Source organism: Acanthopagrus latus, chromosome 4, assembly GCF_904848185.1.
Source record: "Acanthopagrus latus isolate v.2019 chromosome 4, fAcaLat1.1, whole genome shotgun sequence".
In the NCBI taxonomy this organism is placed as follows: Eukaryota; Metazoa; Chordata; class Actinopteri; order Spariformes; family Sparidae; genus Acanthopagrus; species Acanthopagrus latus.
In genome coordinates this window covers 13,302,440-13,323,668 of record NC_051042.1, presented here as the reverse complement: position 1 = coordinate 13,323,668, position 21,229 = coordinate 13,302,440, and the positions used below count along the sequence as shown (strand labels likewise).

Below are 21,229 nucleotides of genomic sequence, written 5' to 3'. Positions count from 1 at the left end.
GAGTTGAGTTCACAGGTTTCCTGTGGTCAGGGGGCAGAAAGAAGAAGGATGCAAGGACAGAGGGAGGTATGGAGTGATGCAAAGATGAAGGGATGGACAGAGAAATTGACACATAGAGAAGGAGGGAATGGGGTCCTAATCTTCTCTGCTTCTGCTTTCGGGTCGACCGAGCTCCTGCAGCGACAGCTGCTCTCTGATTGGCTAAAAATAAGAGCTGTGGATTAAAGGACGGAGGGGGTATTTCTTATTTTTTGGTGGTTTGTATGTGTGTGTGTGTGTGTGTGTGTCTGTGTGTAACACTTCGTATCAGTGTGCTTGTGGGAACCAGTTTGGATTTTAGACATTTGGAGCGAGGACACTGCAGTCACTCCTCAGTTGTTTTGTTCAGGGGACTACTTTCAAGTTTGACCTTGGGTTGGAGGCCAAAATTAGAATTAGTTTATTAAGCCAGATATATATTTGAAGCTTTTCAAAAGCCTTACTTATCCTCAAAATACTTTGCAATATACACTGACTCAAAGACTGACGGCTGAAGATTACAGTTGTCATCACTTAGAGCTACTTTGCTGTAAAGCTCAAATCAAACGAGATCAGATTTGCCCAGATTCCTGTCAAAAAATGAAAAATCGATGTCCGATAATCATGAGAGCTGGGACTTTGCCTTCTTTCTGTTTTAGAGAAGGTGAATGATTGAGTGTCAGTTAGATTTCAACATTGTGTTACTTCCACAGGCTTTAAAAAAAACAAAAACAAATTAGCGTAGGTAACAATTAATGAAATAATTTATAGTTGCAAAATATAACTCAACCAGGAGGCCCTGTTAAACCCAACAGACATATTGAGATGCATCAAATGGAGGGTGTACTATACCTATGAGGAGTGTGTGTATTTTAGTTTAAACTACACACCCATTCCCCAAACCTCGCAGAGTTGTGTGAGCTGACGGTAGAGGAAGCCAGCACTCATGCAGCGCTTTCAATCACGCACAACAGAGATTTTCTTCCATTTCATCTCGCTGTAACCACACACACACACACACACACACACACACACACACACACACACACACACACACACACACACACACACACACACACACACACACACACACACACACACACACACACACACACACACACACACGGAGCCCTGTCTCCTCACTCTGGCCCAAAGCATTTACTCTTTCACAACCTCAGCCGCTTTCAACTCAGCAGGACTCCAACAGTGTGCCCGTGCATCTGTGTATGTGCTCATGTGTGTGTTTGTGTGCAAGTGTATCTGTGCTCACATCCTGCTTACTTCAATATAAGTGAAATGCAGCAAGAAAAAAATAACTTGAAGGGTTATCTAAAACAGGGAGGGAGGAGGAAAAGGTGGGAGAAGACGAATGGTGGAATAACAAAAGATGTATAAGTCTTCCACGGTTATCGAGTCTTATCTGCTATGGTTACTGTTGTTATGAACATCCTACTTCAGGGTGTACTAATGCATTTTTACGGCCTTGAACTGGGAGTAAAGATCAAGAAAACTTTGAGAAAGATAAGATACGAGTAGACAAAAACACAAGTCAAACTTAATTAGACTCTCTGATTTTAAGGCTAGAGTTCAGAAATCCAAATTTAAAAAAGATAATACAGCTCTCTTGTATACCAGTCTGACTTGGGTTTTGGGTTTTCTTTTTTTTGGGTTATTCAAAGTTATAATATGTAACATATCAGCATTAAAATATCTCAGATCAACTAGACTTTCGTTATTTTTTGTGGAGTGGTGCTTCTGTAGTCCCGCCTTCAATTTCATGACTTTGTGACATAACACTACATTACAAGATATGATTAAGATATGTGATTCAGAGCAAAGAACATAAACCCCCCATCTGTCTTCCACTATTGTGTTGTTGTTACTGTCTCTGGCAACTTGTATTGAGGAAAATCACAGTGACAGCTAGCCTTCCCCACCAAAATCTTTTTCTAGTGGTAACTCAAGCAATGAAGGCAACAAATGATCCCATGCAACTTCACAAAATTGAACTAGATCTTTTCACTGTTTTGATTGAGAGACCTATAGTAGCATATTGTGCGTTTAGTAACCTATTATCATAGACATAATAAACCACACTACCAAATGCTAGTGAAGCTGTAGCAGGTCAAAAAATGTAAATATTTTACATTACAGACCTCTCATGACCTTTCTAATGGACAAGGTTGGAACTGATTTCAAGATAAATATCAAATCAAATGGAAATCAAAGTGTAATAATCAAGTTACAAGACTATAAATCAGTACAAGCCATCTGGAAGCAAAATATGTACGGTTACTGGCAGATGTCTGTGTCTTTAAGAAAAAAAGCCTCTTTTCACAACACAACCTTTGTGAGAGGAGCTTCAGGGAGGTAGTGAGTGAATTATGAAGTGAGGCAGGCATCTACCTTTTCATCACAATTTCTGTCCTTCTCCCTTTTCAATCAGTCTCCACTTCAGTTTGCCTCCTCCGACACTGCATCCTTCAACACAATCAACACTCGCGGCCATTTCCATAGGAACCAGATTCACAAAAGGCAGCATGTAACCTTCCTTCTCCTTATGAGGGTTTATGGATGTGGAGCACACTGCCAAGAACATAAACATGTAGCCCTTTAATTGAGCCGTGCTTCATGTGAGAGTCTCTCACAGCTCATACATTTGGCCGACAGTCAAACAAAGTAAAATGTGATATTCCGACCGTGTGCCACCAGAAGCCGAATACGCCCCCAGAGCCCAGACGGCTAAATCAATGAAAAAGGGGGTGTTTTTAATTTCACAGAACGTCTGTGAGTTATGCCTTCATTTAATTTCATCAAGGCTAATTAATGTCCTGTCCTTGAGGTGTGTGACCCTGTAATGTGCTCCTCCTGCTCTTAAGCTAGTGAGGCACGAAAACAGAAACGCTTCCTGTGATCGTGATCATCATGGAAACCTGCATCAACTGCAGTCATAAAATGTAAAGATGTAGTCTAAGATGTAATTTTTTTTTTCCTTTTTTCTATGCCTTTCTTGCTTTTGTCTGCAATTTGGCTCACAAAAGATAATCTACTTTCTTGGATGTATTATAATCGCGAGCCGAGGTCGTGCTGCATGGCCCACAATGTGTGGATTGCCAACTACACTGCTTAACAAATGGGGATAAAATTAAGTGGGAGACTGACAGACAGATTTGAGTATCTGCAGCGATGTGGGTGTTGTACCAGACTTTCACGGCGAAGAGGAAATGAGCCTGAGGGCAAACTCTTAATTTACAAGTTGATCTTCCAAGCCTCAACTCTGAATAGTGGAACAAAGTGAGATTATTTACCTTCAGCCAAAATGAGTTTCATAATCGCTGAATCAAATACATGCAAGCACATGCGCGCTGTGTTGACAAAAGTCTGCAGTGTTTTGGCATCTGAAAAGCCTTCAAACACATGATTGCAAAAGCCAAATTGAGCTTCCTGGATCATATTTCATGTAACAACAAACAAAGCCACGCGTTTTTTAGTGTTATAACAATGCAACTGGGCCTCTCAAATACCTGCTTACAAATGTGGCAACAGGTATCAATTGTCGTCCTGTGGACGTATTCTGGACACATCCGACTCGGAGGGGGCCTCAGTGTATGCCCAGAATACAGTGGATGGACTACATATCCCTGTTAGGCCTGGGAATGCTTTGGAAGGGGAGGCAGACATGGTTGGGGTGAAGGAACATCTGCTTTACTTTGATTAGTTTGAATCACCAAGGCCAACATCCGAATAAACAGAAGGAAAATAGGCTGAAAAAAGGAGATGGGTTTACTTGGAGCTCTTTTCTTTGTTCAGTCAGCCATGTTTGTTCTGCCTCATTTATTCCAAACCATCCGAAAACAATGAACTTTTGAAATCAGTCTGCTCTGAGACAGAATTACCATCATTGGCAATATTGCAGACATGATGTTCGACATGAAGGATTAGTTAGGGGTATAAAACTTATAAACACACCAGCACGGTCCTTTAACTTTGAATGTTTGTTTTTAAACGGGTAGATTTATGACCACTCCAACTCCTCCCTCCTCCTCCTCCTCCTCACCTCTTCCTCCCAGTGTGGTCCACTATAAACAGACAGATGTTAAATGTGGGGTGAAGAGTAGAGCGGAGCCGGCTGTAAAGGCCATTTCCTGCTCACCGTCACCCAGCAGCAGCTCCTTTCGTGTAAGATGGAGTTCCTACAGTGACATTGACAACACCACATACTTCATCCTTTACTCACGCGCATGCATGCACACGCACACGTGCACACGGCTGTGCAAAGAGAATTCATGCATAATCCTCTCTACTCCCTTTTTGGTCTCTGTGCAGCAGTGAAACTTTATATAGGGGAACGCAAGCACAAGACACAAGCACACACACTTACTCACAGTCACATCTGCACTACATAATTTCCACGTGATGCCAACATTGTAATTAGATCAGAAATTTACAAGGATAGCTCCATAGGCACAATCGGCCCCTTGGGCTCTGCTGCTGCTCTCCTGAGACACACACACACACACACACGCACGCACGCACACACATACACACACACACACACACACACACACACACACACACACACAAACAAACACACACACAAACAAACACACACACATTCCTCCAGGACAACTGTGATTTCTTGCAAAATTGTTAAATTGATATAGAGGATAAATACGTTAAAGATAAAACAGAGTCTGGATACCACAAACTACACTGCTTCAATTCTGCTGAAAAGAAGTATTCTCCTGTGTGTATGTGTGTATTCATTGTGATTCTACATTCTCATGGTCACACATGTTTGTCGATCCTGCTGAATTGTGGAAACTGCTCTCTCTTTTTCTCTCTTCACCGTGCACTGAAACTTTGCCTCTGTGAAATTCAATTCTGGCCTGTGTTGTTAAAAACCATAAAATTTTACTTCAGTTTACCTTGGATTTTATGTTTTTTATTCAATCAGTTTTAAAGAAGCGTAAACTCCCCTCAATGACACACAAATGCAAACACACACCTCTCACTACGTAATCTGTATACCTCGGTCTTTGTGCCCTTCATCTACCCCATGACCCCATTGTTTGTTTGTATTTTTGTATTTCTCACCCTTGATTTTCAGAACAGTTTTTGTGTTTAACTGTGCTGTAACATTATTTCGACCCTTGTCAGTTGAATTCAACAATCCCTGTTGTATATTTATTCCATATCTTGCGTGTAAATACACCTTTGTTAAATAAAGAAAAAAAATCACTTTAATCCGTATTGATGACACACGATTTCAATTCAAAAAGCAAACACACAGAATACAAAGACAGCTCTTTCCCTGAGGGAATCAATCTTTGAGGTTAGAACTCGGCAACTATTGAATTTTGACAGCTGGGAGATGCTTGTAGACACTTTTCAATCAAACAATCTTTCAATTTTGAGAGATGGCACCTTTCTCAACTGAATATACTTTGACCAGATCTTTGGCGTTATATAGATGTTCATGCTGGTGTTCCCAACCATTTTGGTTTGTGGCCCCTTGAAAACAAATCGACCTCTATTTGCAACCCCTCATCACAGACTGTGAAAACACAGTGTGTCATTCAGACTTGTGTAAAGTGTAAAAACAGATTTTTTTCTTTTTATTTAATAGATTGCTTCGCTTCAAAGATTTCCAGAGACCTGAAGAGGTAAAGCATTCATCCAAGCAGAAAAATTAATGTAACTATTTTTTAAATATCAGATACCCTTTAATCCATTTAATTATCTTGTCGACCTTTGGATTTATGAGATCCCTTTCTTATTTTGCCCAATTTTCAGTCCAAAACACACAGATATTTAATTTTGCAAATCAATAAAACAGAGAGAAAAAAACATCAAATCCTCACAGAGACCCAGAGAGTTTGGCATTTTGTTTTGATAAATGTCCTCATTACTATGTATTAAAATGGTCAGCATTTAATTGTTTGCCTACAGGTGTACTTCTGCTCCAGGCTAGTGAGGCACTAGCAGGACATTACCTTTCAGTGGGGGGGGGACACAATAGGGTTATAGCCACACCACTGAATTGTTGGCCACTAAAACGACATGAATTTCTGTCATATGAGCTCCGAAATCGACTGGTGGGAGTCCAAGAGGGTGAGGATCCGACTCCAGAGTGCTGGAGCAGAGCATCGATCAAACAGTACTAATGGATTAGGAAGGTCCAGCCAGATGCTCTGATATCTGTCAGCTGCTTCCATGTGTCTCCTTAAGTAAGAAACGTACCATCGATCGATATGTCGCGATCGGACTCACTGAACATTCAACTGGCCAGAGATCAATAACACTTAGCATCCCTTCTCCCAACCCTTAACTAGCTTAATGTGACAGAGGAAGACTGATGGGGAAAGAATATCACCACACACAATCACACACACCGCTAAAAGAGGCTTAGGAAGTGTCAAACAAAAGGGCAGCATCTGCTTCTCTGCTCTATGCGCGAGCAGGAAAAAGCAAAAGGAAGACCCTTGCATTGACATTTTCACATCAATACACAGAATTGTAGAAGAGCAGCGGTGAAGATCTTCCCCACTTGACAAACTGACATGCTCTGCAGGAAAATACTCCTGTCTGGCTCTGCTGCCAAGACTTCCCTCTAGCCAAACGCCGCCTGGTGCCAAAAGTCACTCAAGCATTTTTTCTGCACGGGGCATACACCACGCAGAGCGCCTCATTCTGCTGCTTCTGCATCAGAAATACTACCCCGCCTGGACCAGTGACCCATACACTGTTTCACTGGGTGATGATGGGATCCATATGGGTCCAATTATATTTTTTCTTTCTGTTGTAGACTTTTATTTATGCAGGAAAACTCTGCCTTAGCACACTTGTACCTTTCTAGGAAAAAAAAAAAATAGAAGTCATGCACTTAAACAAATTCGCACCAGGAAGCTGCCAAGCACAACCAGAGTCTTGGCTGAGCCGTGGGATTAAGGCCCTGCTCAAGGGGACCATGATAATATTCAGTGGAGCACTGGTGATCTACAACTTACAAGCACACTTGTCAAGTGTCAACTGTGAGACTTTTAGAAATACAAAAACTCTTTAAAACCAAAATCACATTGGCACAAATTAAATATGCATATCAAAATGTTTACAGCAACAAACATAATGGGATAGGTGTGCTCAGTCATCAGAAAATAGTTTAAATCTTTTTTTTAGTCTAACGTGGCTAACTCTGAACATGCTACACTAGCTCTGGTTTTTAAAGATGGCAATCTTAAGCTGTTTTAGTTAGTTATTCCAGATAACCCTGCCCCCAGCCCCTGACATAAGCTGTTCTTTGTTCTAGACCAGCAAAGTATTAGTGCCAACCAGTTTTTCTGGCCGGTAGCCAGTTCTCTGGCTGTCAGAATGCAAAAAACTGGTTTCAGGTTAGGAGCTGGCTCCAAACTAGCAGCTGAACAGGCTTGGTCAACAAGGGGTGCAAGTGCTAATCAAAGGCAATGGAACGTGTTTGAGGTTTCATCCATCTAAGTGCCTACCAGTCTGTCAGAACCGCAGAAGCCTTTCAGGTGAGGGGTGAAACATCTTCAAGAACCTCAAGCAAGTACAGTTGTGTGGGCTGCAACAAATTGTCAGGTTAATCTAAAAACGTGATGCTCACTGTTGATCTAAAGTTTAACCCTCACGTGTGTTCATTTGATTCCTCCCATCAGTTGTGTTCACTGCGGATCATCAGTTCCAGATGCATCTTACATCAGTGTTTGTTCGAGTTTCAAAGGAGGACCCGGTCAGAGTCAATAAATCTTACGGGGGGGAGTGAGATGGAAAGAAAGAGAAAAAGGAAAGAGGGAGGAGGATGATATGAAAAGAAATATTGCAAACTCACTGCATCCGTCCTCGTCGCTGTGGTCCCCGCAGTCGTTATCTCCGTCACACTGCCACTGGGCCGGGATGCAGGTACACTCCCCAAACGCACTGACCGCACATGTGAAGTGGTTCCTCCCACACGAACACTCAGCGCTGCCCTGAACTCCTGCACACACAGAGGAACAGAGGGTTACAGCTAATCAGATATGTTGACCGTAACCATGTTTTTGTTCACTGGCATTTGTGTTTCTGCCATTTACACATTACTGAGGTGAAAGCGTGACATGTGCAGGTGGAGACATTTCAGCTGAAAAGTCACCAACCTGCCTCTGAGTCCTGATTCAGCCAGCGACATTTAGCAGAGGAGAAAGAAAATCTGGCTGCAGAGAAGTTAAAGAAGGACTGTACAAACATGAGAGATCTTTGAATTCTGTGTTCTCCGGCCAAACCCATGATTCCAGCTGAATAACAGAACAATGACTTTTACCCATGTGACTTTTTGTATTGTTTGTTGTGCTATGATAAAATCACCCTCCTTAACTACTCCCTACGTATGTGTCATTAAAAGTTTCAGAGAACTAGAGCCAAGGAATTAAAAATCTGTTTGATTAATGCTGCAGCAGTAAATTTAAAATGCTGTCTGGGACTCGATGCAGTGATCAAAAACTAACTTTGATCCAGTTCTCTGAATACCTGCCCACCATGAAAAGTAAGTCATGGGATTCAGAGTTGGTGTATTGCTCAAGTGAATAGTTGTTCTGCAGCAAGAGAAACAACCGGAGACCATCATTTTATCAGTGCATGGGGCTAAGGTTTGGGGAATTCAAACAAGCAACAGAATGCATTGAAGTTGCTGCTTCAGTGTCATGGAGGATATGGCAGGTTCTTGAGAGAAATTGCAAGTTCAATGCCAAGTATTTCAGGTCTCTCAGTGCTCAATATTAAAAGCTTTAGAACACCCGTATTGCAACAATTGGTCAGTTTATCGACTAGCTGATCGTAAGAAAATTAATTGCAATTGTTCTGATTTCAGCAATTTTTTTTAGAAAAAATGTCAAATATTTGCAGGCTTTAGTTTCTTAAATGCACATCTTCATCATACTGATAAACTGATAAAAAAAAAAAAAATAAAAAAAAAATATCAAAGTTGTGTAATAGTGTTTTTAAGCAGCTGAGACCAGGTCGTCTTGAACATTCAAGCCGTTATGCAAAGCCTACATGATAAGACAGAGACTTTACTTGATTAAAGCCAGAAACTTTGCTTTTAAGTCGCTCTGAGTCTAAATCAAATCTTAAAAGTCCCCCCCCCCACCCCCCCCCCCGCGCCACATGTATAACGCAATATTAAGAGGTTGCATTGGTGAAAAGTGGTGAAAAGTTCAGTCCGAACATCAGGCTGCTTTACTCATCTATGTTCGTGTGTTGCTGCTTCTTTCTTTTTGGAGGATCAATATATTAGCAACATTCCTTTAGGCTGCCTTCTGCCATGCAGCTCCTCTGTCACTGCTCCAACAAGCTGTGTACTGTAAATGAAAGCTTAATAAACTCCATACAGCAACACTAACAGATTTCAGAAACCTTGTGGCACAGCCGATTAATATGGTTTCCACATTTCATTTCATTTTTTTTTTTTTTTAATCAAAGAGCATTAAAACATTCTTGATCTTAATGTGGGTGGCTTTCATACAATAAACTCTTCTGTCAGCACATAAACACATGTTGTATAGGAAACAGGGAGATCTGATAATGCAATTTATATTTCCCATTCCCTGGACTCGAGCACTGTGTCCAGTGGTAAAACTGATGATCTTTCATTAATGATTCAGAAGGCCAGTAGCCAAACACCAATTTTTAATTTTCTCTCCTCAGAGATTAATTTTGCAGTAAATTGTGAGAAAAAGAGCAAAGATTAGAGTCTGGACATATCTAAAATAAAATTTGTGATGTCCTGTCCTGTTACAGCCGTCTACAAAATGACGCAGGGCTTTGCTGCCTCAACCACAGACTACCAGGTAGCACATGAACTTCTGCAAACAGCAGGACCTTACAAAAACATCATAAGTCTATGAGAGACGAGTCACTCTCTGCTGCAGCTCCACCATATTTTGATTATTATCAAATAACAATGCATGACATTTGCAAGAAATACATTTGCTGTTTTTCTTTAGCCAAACAGTTGCCCTTTAGTATTTTTTTTACCCTGTGAGCATATATGCACACAGAAAAATATGGTATCCCAAAATACATCATCAAACACACACAGACACACCATCTATACATTGACTCTGCCCTGATTTCCCACCACAGCAGAGAAAAACACAGAGTCACCACATTTTCAGACGCATCACAGCAAAACACATCCAGGAGAGAAAGTAAATTAAGGTTTCCCATTTTGCTCTCACTTTGAAGCCCATTAATGACCATCTGTGTGTGTGTATGTGTGTCTATTTTGCTGAAGCTGGCCTGCCGCAACAAACCCAGAGTTTCTTGGAACGCACGTGTGTGTGTGTGTGTGTGTGTGTGTGTGTGTGTGTGTGTGTGTGTGTGTGTGTGTGTGTGTGTGTGTGTGTGTGTGTGTGTGTGTGTGTGCGTGGTTCCTGGCCTCCTCACAAAGGCATCAGTCAACCCAGGAGGGCCTGGCAGAGAGAGCTCAGTAACCTTCAGATCCCTCCCACAGCACTAAATTAATGGCCTCTTTCTTTTCATTTCCCTCTCTTTCTCCTCATTCTTGTCTTTCCACCATCCCCTCTTCACACTGCCCCCTTCAGCTGCCTCCCTTCTTTTCTCCTCTTCCCTGCTTTTTTCCTCCCCTCGACCCCCCTCTCCTCATTTCCAGAACACTCCGCTAACCACGGGGGGGAAGCAGGGGTGGCGGCATCCAAGTCTTCCTGTCATTAAAAGTCGCCTTTCCAATTTTCTTGCGTGGTCTATAGTACCGGTCATCCTCTAACCCCGGGGGCATGCAGTTTTCCCTCAGACAGACAGACAGAACAATCACAGGCAGACAGGTACCGACTAAGGCCTGAAAATCCCCAACTAAGGCCAAGTCCTGATACTTCATAGTACAACATAGACAGCTTATACTGCAGTTTTGTGAGCTGTACTGGATTTGTAACTTTAAGCATATGCTTTATTCCTGTGTGTGTGTGTGTGTGTGTGTGTGTGTGTGTGTGTGTGTGTGTGTGTGTGTGTGTGTGTGTGTGTGTGTGTGTGTGTGTGTGCACGTATGTGTGCATGCATGCGCGTGTGGTTTGCACTGAGCTAAATTAGAGTCTTTGAGCTCAAGCAGAAGTTGTGTCAACATGAAGCCACATCACAGGCTGTGCATTTGTCAAACATGCTTTAAAAAGCAGAAGCCACTGGCTCCGACCAAATCCAAAGAGACTTACAGAGTTTAGTGGGAAACCATCACACACACACTGCACTGCACCTGCATGTTTATGTACCAGGTCTACAAAGAGGGTTAGGCGATATGACAAAATACAACACAAGATGTTGACCAGGGGTATGTCAGGGGATAGAAATTTAGTTCTAGTGGTACTACGCCATTGTGTGTTTCAAAATGTGGGAATTCTTACTGAGATGTGAACATGTGAAATTACCACATAGAAAGTCCTCATTGCCGAGTTGTCATGTAACTTTATTTTAATATGTTCAAATTTCATCTCACATGTGAAAATAGCCAATCGTGTGCAAAATAGTCAATCTAATGCATAGTTGTGATTTTCATGTGAATTTTTGAAAGGACAGCGTTGAAAAAACATTAAAACAGGACTGTTCTCCATCTACCAAATGCATAATCAAACTATTTTGCAGCTATGTACCTTTTAACAACACAGGTCCAACTTGAAAATAGGCATAAAAAGGTTTTACTAATATTGCTCAGCCAGGCTGGGAAACACGGGACGATTAAACTAGACTGATAAGTCAGCCACACAATATTTTTGTTGATACATAGCATCGATCTATTTCTCGCTTCTTGGGGAATAAGAAATTGCAGTAAATAAATTGAATCAATTTTCAAACAGCGTCACCTTTTCATCATTTGTCCACCATAGAGCAATGACTGACAAGTCAGCTCAAGACTGACCTGCTTAGTATACAGCTTGGTTACGTTTCTGTTAAAAGAAAAAAAAAATCTGAAGGGTTTGCATCAAGATTTTTTATGCATAAAAGTTACTAGATGGTTTTGGCAATATGTTGAAAGGATTTCATCTTTAATGCTTAAAGACATGTGTTATTGAAGATGGAAATATACCTCAAACATGATCAAAGTGGGTCAAACTAGACAAAAAGCTGAGCTGCGAGAGAGCAAAATATTTGTCATACGTCTGCAAAAGCAAAGAGGGGACGAAGCACCTGTTCCTCAGTACTGCATCACAAATGATCATTAATGGTGCCAATAACTGTGACACAAATATGTTGTGTCCCACAACTAATATGTAAATATAAGCAGTCTCTCATAGTAACCTTTAAAGCACAGAAAACTTTCAAAGCTTTCAGACGAGAAAACACTGTAAAATTTGCATCATGCGCAAATAATGTTAATGCCGTCACACATGGCAAACAACTTGCTTACTATCAGCATTTTCTGGGAGAGAAAACACAAAGTTTCATGAGCCAATACTACGTGCCAATAAACTATGTAAACATTGGTTCATAGACTTGTAGTTGTGATTATTTTTGGTGGAACGGTTACAACACTGGGATCAAAACACTGGTAACTGATGAGGCTGATAATGACAAGAGAACAATGACCACAGAGATTATTAGTTTTATTAAGAAAGTATGAATGTGTGTCAGAACCAACAGGCAGACTACGATATCCTTTACACTGAGAGCATGAAGCTGCGTTAGAAGCGAAGAGACAATCATCCCTACTCACTAGATTGTTATGTAAGGCTGCAGACAAGAACACACACACACACACGCAAACACGCACACACGCGCGCACACACACAAAATGCAGCAGCAGCCAGGCATGGAAGCCCAGTGCTTTCAAGAGCGCCCGCATAACGAGCCTCTGATGCATCAGCCAGATAACAGATCACATGCTGGGCTGTTTTGTAGAGACAGTGGATCACTTTGAACTGCAAGTGCAAGTTTAGCAACAATTCATCACTCAGTCTATTCAAGGATCTTTAAGTGGAGCACGTACAGTAGAAGCACCTGAGCTGTTAATTGCAGAATTTCTGTTAACTGCACAGAAAGCTGAGTGTGGAGGAAAGTAACAAACAAGAATCAAAGAATCAGGGGAAAAGTGCCGCCCAAGAACGGTAGAACTTTTCTGGACTTTCCTGATGTTATCATGCTTCTTTGGAAATGTGTGTATGGTTTGTTTGTTAGTTCAAGTGCCACAGGAACAGTCAGTGGCAGAAGCTTAGCACAGGTTGTTCAAGGATATGTTGGTCTAAATCTAAGTACTCTAAGACTTTAACACGGGGAACTAATAAGATGCATGCGCTTACTATAAGAGTAGGATGTACTGTAAGAGTCGGATGAGTCAGCAACGTTATCCAAACCTTTAAAAGATGGTAACATAGAGTATACGTATTCTGAAAGTCAAACAGATGCATGAAAATAAAAGTGGGGAGGAAGAAAAATCAGCAGAGATCAGAGACAATGATGAAGTATATGTAGATCCAAATTGCATTCAAGATTTGCATTTTAAATTTCACTTTAGATCTTTACTTCATTCAGAAGGAAGTAGGTCATGAAAGAAGATGTACAGTCACCTTGTCAGTAGTTGCCAAAACTCCAACTTGAGATAAAAGATGTTGAGGATCAGCAAATCATCTCTCTTGAAACTACAGTGGAAATATGTTTCCTGGTCTGTTTATGGATTTGAAATATTGAAACCTCTATCTTTCCAGTGCACATGAATCATTAAGTCGCCATGTGATCTGAAGAGGTCGAAACTAATGAGAATAAGGGAAAGCTCCCGTTTCTTTTACAATCCCAGATGATGCAGGCGGACATGTGGAACCTGCTCTTCAGGCAGGCAGGCAGGCAGACAGACAGACATCTAAACTCTCACTTCACCTGCTGCTGCCAGAGGCCGCTGTGTGAGCTGTGAGTCAGAGAGAACCTCCAGCAGAGAAAAAGAAAACAAAGACCACCAAAGATCCTCCACTGTTGGTTTCTGCCGCATGAAACTGTCCAAACAGACCTGGTGTGGAAAAAGACAGGTGGTCCCCCCAAAGGCAAACAGAGATGATCCCGCAAACCCATCCTGACACCACGCCTCAACCTGACCCACCTACAGCAGCAGCAGGCCACCAGAAGCCTGTGTTCACCAAGCAAACCCACCCGCAAGCTGCCACGTCGTGGGAGCCTCAGATCTAACCAGGTGGCATTTAACCACTATTTCACCATTTCACAATCTGCAGTTGTTAAATAGTTAAATGAGGAGTGTGAAGAGTTGAGGAGAGAGTAATGGGGCCAAAACACACAATGGTAACCCAGCCACGGTGAGCGGGTGGCCACACGCTTTGAACGATGTCAAAAGGGCTGCCAGTTAATTAGGCGTGGACCTCCCTGGAGACTACCTGGAGGGTCGGAGCGGCGTCTTTCTTTCAGCGTGTGAGTGTGCCGCTATAAAAAGTGATAAGCGGGAAATTGGGAGATAAAAATGAACCATATGACAATACGAAGGGTAAGACAGGAGCATGGAGAGAATGAGTCGAGCCTTTTGTCCGTCCACTGTCTTCCTGCCACCCTTCCGCTGCTGGTGACGAGCTGTAAAAGCGTCGCTTCAGGGAGACAGCTGTGTCTCAGCGTGTCAGCAACTGTTCAGGCCGAACTGTCCCAAACCAGCTGCATTCAGCTGCGCCGCACGGCGCCGCACAGCTCTGCACAATAAGAATGGGCACAACTGGCGTCCCACCTCGCTGTCAGGCAACAATGTTCATCCTCCGTCACTTCTTGCCGTGCAAGACCGCTGACTGAACAGCATGCCTGACTGACCATGTATACCAGACGGCTGTTCACCTGCAATAACTGTCATTCGCCATTCACACTGAGCAGAGACGACTGCAACAATGATTTGGCTGTCTTAATATCGCATATAATGCTGAGTGGTGCAAATGCTGTCCCGACTTAAGAGGCACAGGACCATAAGAAGACAACACCTGTTTATAGGTCAAGACATCTTGAAGCAAGCCATTTTTGGTATCTTTTCGAATAAGTGTTACGATTAAATAAGAATACAGGTAATCACCAATATCAAGTCATTTAAAAGAAGGAGAATTTTGTTCAGTTGAGTTTATTATAAGGGAACGGAATGATAAAACCAGACAATTCTAGTGAGGAGACTTTGAAGACAGGAGGGGAAAATTACTTTTACTTTAAATTCCAAAGACCACACACATCCTACCTTATTCATAAATTACTTCAGTGATAATCTGATTTAACATCATGTAAATGAAAGAGAGTTAACCAGGGAAACTATAGCTTACTGACCTTTCTGAATCCACCTGACTGCCACTGCAATCGTTGTCGAACAGAGACTTCAGATTCTCATTTTTTTTTAATTTCTTTTTTCCCCCCACTGAGAAGAAAATCTCTCAGTCAGTGTTCGAGGCCCAGGATCATGTCATATGACATTACATAACATCTTATTAGTTGTCAAAAAATGTTTTTTTACTGCAATTTATTTCCTTTGGTACAGAAAACTCTTTTAGATGAGAATGGGTTTATTGGACACCTTAGGGCTGATTATGTGTAGCAGACACACTGTAGACGTCCCAAGTACAATTAAAACTAATTACCTTGCGAGCAACACAAAATGCAGCTCTCTTTTAGAGGCCAATGCTTTAACATAGAATACTAAATCAAGACATTTCATCTGACATCTATTTTTGTTCCTTACTGTCCTACATTTGCAGCAAATTAAGACTTGGTGTTACATCGAGATGGACACTTCTCTCAAAAGGCTTAAAAATCATTTAAACTGTTCTGCTCCCTGTGACACTTGTGAGAATAAAATGGATAAAGTGACTGAAGCATAAAAATAATAGTGTTGAATTGAACGGACTCAATCGTGAGACAACATTTAAGATAATCTAGGTAAACAGGTATAGTAATAGACACAAACTACAAACTGGGGTGGACTTTATGCAAACAATGCAAGCAATCTTTGGCTTATCAGTTTTATTTACAAGGAAAAACAAATCTGATTTTACTGTGACCTCCACTGATAGAGCAGACCGTGACATCTTCCATCTTCTATCTAGTCCGTCACAGTCAGATTGGGTTGACATCGCAATGTGGAGCGCTTCAAAGAGAGAGCGGCACAGACACAGCGTGACCACGCAGCTAACCAGCCTTAGCCTTTAATTCTTACATAACAACACAAAGTTAAACTCAGTTCAAGTGATCCTGATAATATAGCGTGCTCGCTGTCAGACGTTTTATTCATTTGAAAATGTGCGACTGCATCAGATCAGAAGTCAAAATCTGCAGTTTCAGCTTTAGTGAGAGCAGCTGGTGGCGAGTTTCCTCCCAAACCTTTTCTCCAACAGACTTTTATGAGAAAAACAAGTCTTGTGTGTTATGAGGTGTGGGAAGCTGTAATAAAGGGACAATTGAATTCTGTTTCTTCCTGCTCCAGCCCAGCGGCAGTATGTTGCTGCCTGAAAGCACCTTATTGTGTTAGCAAAGAATTCTCTATTTACACATCAAGCAAACATGAAATAAAACCATCATTCACTTGGGGTTGTGTTTCTCCCCTCACACAAAAGTCTAATATTCACTTTGCTTTTAGCTCTGAAAAAAACAGCTTTGTTTTTTTTTGGACATTGTCAGATAGATACAATTATGCTACTACTGTGCAGATTGATAACAACACTTAATAAAGACTTTTGGTCCATAAACCAAAACAATGGCCAAGAGTTACTTTCCTCAAATTTACAGTCAAAATTTACTTAAATACTTTGCTATTATTGTAAAAAAAAAAAATAATGCAATGAGAGACAAGAACAGTAGGGGAGAGACGAGCTACTGTCACCTCCAAAGTCTCAAAAACAGAGCAGAAATGATCCCTCGTAGGGAGAGCTTTTCAACTCGTGGATACTATTCTGTGTGCTTAAATCGCATGCACTAACCTGTTTTTTTTTTATGTGCACCGATTATATTGAAATTCCTTTTTTTTAATCAGTCATTTTCGATGCAGCTGAAAATACATCTGAATCCCCTACAGAAATAACAAACACAAAAAAACACAAGAGCGAAACATTCAAATACTGATTTGGATGACGGTTACGGTCACCATGGCAACACTGGACGCTTCAAAGCTTTGAAGCATTCAGGTCAGCGCTAATAAAGAGGTGTTGATAAGTCTCAATGGGTTCATCACCCTACACATTCATCGTTATAAAATATTGATTGGCGGAGCTTTAATGATAGCTTGCATCATTTCCCAGCCTTCTGCTCCTTTTCATCTCCATATTTCTCTCCGTTACAACATATGGAAGCTCTTAAGCTACTCCAACACTCGAGGAACACATTCACTGAATTCCCTGCGGTTGTGATGGCTTAGTGTTATGCCGACTTGGCTTGAAGATGCCAAACAGCTCATCGTCCCTGCCCGTTCCCTCTCTCCGTCGGCTCATCTGCACCTACTAATTTGCCCGCCGTAGGTTAGGCTGCCCTGATGTGGCAAGCTGGTAGCCACAGCAGCACATGTGGAGCCATGCTGGGGAAAAAAGAAAAAAGTGCGGAGGAACAACATGCATGAGCAGATGCACATGTGTACCACTTTTCAGCCGGAAGGAAATTCTGAAATCGCTTAAAATATCTGGTTTGCGGCTCAAGTGTGTAAAAAAAAAGCCAGACAAACAAGTTCAGAGCTGATGGCAAATCTCCAAGGCATTGGTAAAAAAAAAAATCTTCCTGGACAGGCCTGTCATCAAGAGCTCATCCCTCTGGTTGGCACACACACTCTCTCCCCATCTCTCTCTCTCTCTCTTACACACACAGGAGTGTTTGAAATGTACAGCAGTTGGTTGGCAGCAGGGTTCCTTTCACGCCTGCTCATCTCAGACTTTCATTAAAACTCCAGTCTTATCACACTGCTGCGCTCAATCACTTTCTTGTGACGTAACTCAGCAGTAGGGATGTGTGTGTCTGTGTGTGTGTGTGTGCATCGTTAACTTTGCTTTTGAGGCCAAACCATGTTAACACTCAGCAGATCTGACTGGAGTCTTCATTACAGACCCACATTTCAGCGTGTTCATCTTGTGCAGTATTTTGTTCTTGCAAATAATGCCAGGCCTGTATACGCACACACACACAAAGACATGTTCAGCCAAGTCATTGCCTATTAACTAAGTGTGACCCAGAAGCATGTGGGAGGATACTGTCCTTTATTCCCTTGAAATAAGCGAAAACAACATAATTACACGCTTAGTGATATATCATCGTCCTGCTGCTGAGGGTTAAAAATAAAGGCCTCTGAGATCAAACGAAGGGGGGGTGGAATGAAAGGATACTGCCGCAGCGGAGCTGTGTACAGTACAAGCACACGCACACAGTGCCATCATCCGTGGACGGCCAGCAGTGTTTCTGAAGTCAGTTCAAAGATAACACTGACTTGGCCAGGGATGAGTGGATGGCTGCTGGACAGGCATGTGGGCTGGCACTCGGTGGAGGGGGTGGGAGAGGGGGCGGCAGGGGGTACATGAACATGTGTGTTTGAAAATAAAAACAGATAGAACGGGGTCAGAAATATCTGTGCGGAGAAAAATAAATAACTAACTAAGCGTTTATTTTTTCACTATTTTACTTCAAACAAGTGAAAATATCTGTCAGCATCTTGAGATAATCCAGCATAATCCCCCCAAATCTCATTTTCTCTGGGCAAAATGTCAAGATCTCAAAGTACAACATAACAAGGATGCACTCAGTTGAGTGAAAAAGAGTGAAAACCTCCACCAATACTGAACAACCCTGCCAACTGCAAAGCTGCAGCCACCAGAAATGTTATATGTGTTGACGGTTTAGTGTAAAATTTAGATTAAATGATTCGAATGGTGTCACATTAAGCGACTGTTACTCAATACACAAAATATATCATACAACCCATAATCAAAAAAGGTAGACGCTGTTTAAAAGTGTGATCATTTGCAAATCCTTTTTTATGTACTCAATTGAAGATGTATTAAATGTTTTAATCTCATCAACTGGATTATGTTTTGTAAATATACGGTATGCTTATCTTGAATTTGATACCAGCAACACATTTCAAACATCATTCCACAGGTGAACAGGATGAGTGGAGTGGATAGTGTCATGATTTGGTATAAAGGGGGGGCATCCTTAAACGGCTCAGCCCTCCTCAGGCAAGGGGCCAGGTTCACCACTTCGTCAAACACATGGTTGTATGAAGGATATTACCATAGGACCTTGGGAACCGTTTTACGATGAAAACAAGGTCTTTTTGGAATCAGGGTTGGACCTGTATTTCAGGATTGATTCCATTTATATGGTGCACTTAATATCAAAACTATATAAAACTGGTATATCCTGGGAAAAGTAAAGATTTTTCTTCATCTTGGCAGACAGATTTTGAACCTGCTGAAGATGAAGTCAGTGTTTGTGCGACTGTATCTTGCAGTGTGTGTTACACTGTCTGGTCACAGGGCCATGAAAGGGTTAAGGAGGGAGAGGGGCGAGTGCGTCGTACTACGTTTCACTTTCCACTCCTGTCAGCCTTTTGTGATGACTCTGGCCTCTACACACTGTACTTATGTGGCTTTGGGACTGTGTGTGTGTGTGTCCGCACACACACTGTATACAGTATGTGTATGAGGGAAGGGTTCTGTATAATGATCAAAGAGAAAACACATAAAAAAAAATCCATCAAGACCACTTCCATTTATTCTGTTTTCTGTGTTAGACAGGGGTTTAAGGGATTTTATGACCTAATGGGAAACTGGACGTCTACTTTTCCACACAGATGACACACATGTTTGAAAAGGGACAAACTCGGATGCGGATGATGAAGCCGCTGTACAGGATGGAGGCTTCACATGGGGCGGATGGTGGAGAAAGTGCAAGGCAGATGACCAGCTGCAGGTCTGACTGTCATAAGGCTGTGTGGGAGGACTCATGTGGTGTTTTTATGAGGCGTAGGTGGGAAAGCAAGCGTTCTGCATAGAGTCAGAAGCCCCATTCACACTGCTGTTTGGTTGCAGGGATCCCGCGCCAATTCTATGCCGCCACCTCTGTGTGAATCTCTCTGAGGCAGCCAGGGGTGAAATTTTGCACAGGTGCTGATGCGCCTCTGATAATTCCACTAGAGGTGTATCAGAGCCTGAGCAAAATTTCACCCCTAGCCTTCTCCTAGCCGGAGAATTGGCAAACCGAACCATCCTGCTGTGCGCATCGAGGGCGTGTCCGTCTGACAGTCTGATAACTGCACAGGCCCCTCACTCAACTTAATAACGAGAAATGTCCAACAAAGCAACGTTACAGAACCAAACTAAAGTAACATAGTAACTGTAATTGTATATACTTGGAGAAGCGTCTGTCCTCCCACCCGTCCTACTGATTCTTCCTCAAATTTCTGCCCCAAAAAAACAGCATCTGTCACTGGCAAAAAAAAACTTGAACTCAACGAGTGTTTGTGATGAAAATAAATCTCTGCGATGGTAAGCCCTCTGGACCGAGACTTCAGTGATCTTCAGTGAGTGACAGAGTCAGACAGTGTCCAGTTAACTGATGCAGTGGTTCGTCTTTAAGGCGGAGATGCGTCGCTCTGTGTGAATGACCAACAGCTAAGAATTGGTGAACCACTACTGCGGCGTTCATGCGGCTTCTCTGTGTGAATGGGGCTAGAGAGAAGGGGTGATGAGGGCAAAGCGAGAGGGAGACTGAAAGTTTGGCCTATTTGTTCAGCAGCTGCTGAGGCAGCAGTGTGAACATCACACCACTGAGATGAAAGGGATGCTGCGGGGAATCAAAGACAGTTTTGACCTCAATACTTTTTTAAGACTAAATCAAATGTTTCTCTGCACAGATTATCGAAAAATGCCTGTCTAGATTCGTAGCCTTATTTTATCAATCTGTAGTTTTAAACTTAAATCAAGCTTTTGCTGATTTGAGGCTGCTTCTTGTGTTAGAACAACTTTTACAGTTCAAGACCATTAGCTGCATCTGCTCAGCTTCTTTTAAATGAAAGAAAATCTGGAATGAACAGTCAGTGTTGTTTCTACAGGTCAATGGACATCACAGTAGATTTACAGTAGAATGTGTGATTTTTTGGTATTTCAGTGCAAATACGTATTGGCTTTGGTATGAATAGGAGTGTGTGTGTGTGTGTGTGTGTGTGTGTGTGTGTGTGTGTGTGTGTGTGTGTGTGTGTGTGCCAGCCCTGGCAGTG

General features: G+C 42.0%; 1 protein-coding gene across 2 annotated transcripts in view; it reads right to left on the bottom strand.

Moving 5' to 3' along the window:
* lrp4 (low density lipoprotein receptor-related protein 4) overlaps positions 1-21,229 on the bottom strand; it is a 113,885-nt gene that overhangs the window by 54,515 nt on the left and 38,141 nt on the right. For both annotated transcript variants that reach the window (XM_037095884.1, XM_037095885.1), the window contains exon 2: positions 7,868-8,014. In XM_037095884.1, the coding sequence (XP_036951779.1) occupies positions 7,868-8,014 (147 nt within the window). The remainder of the gene's footprint in view (positions 1-7,867; positions 8,015-21,229) is intronic.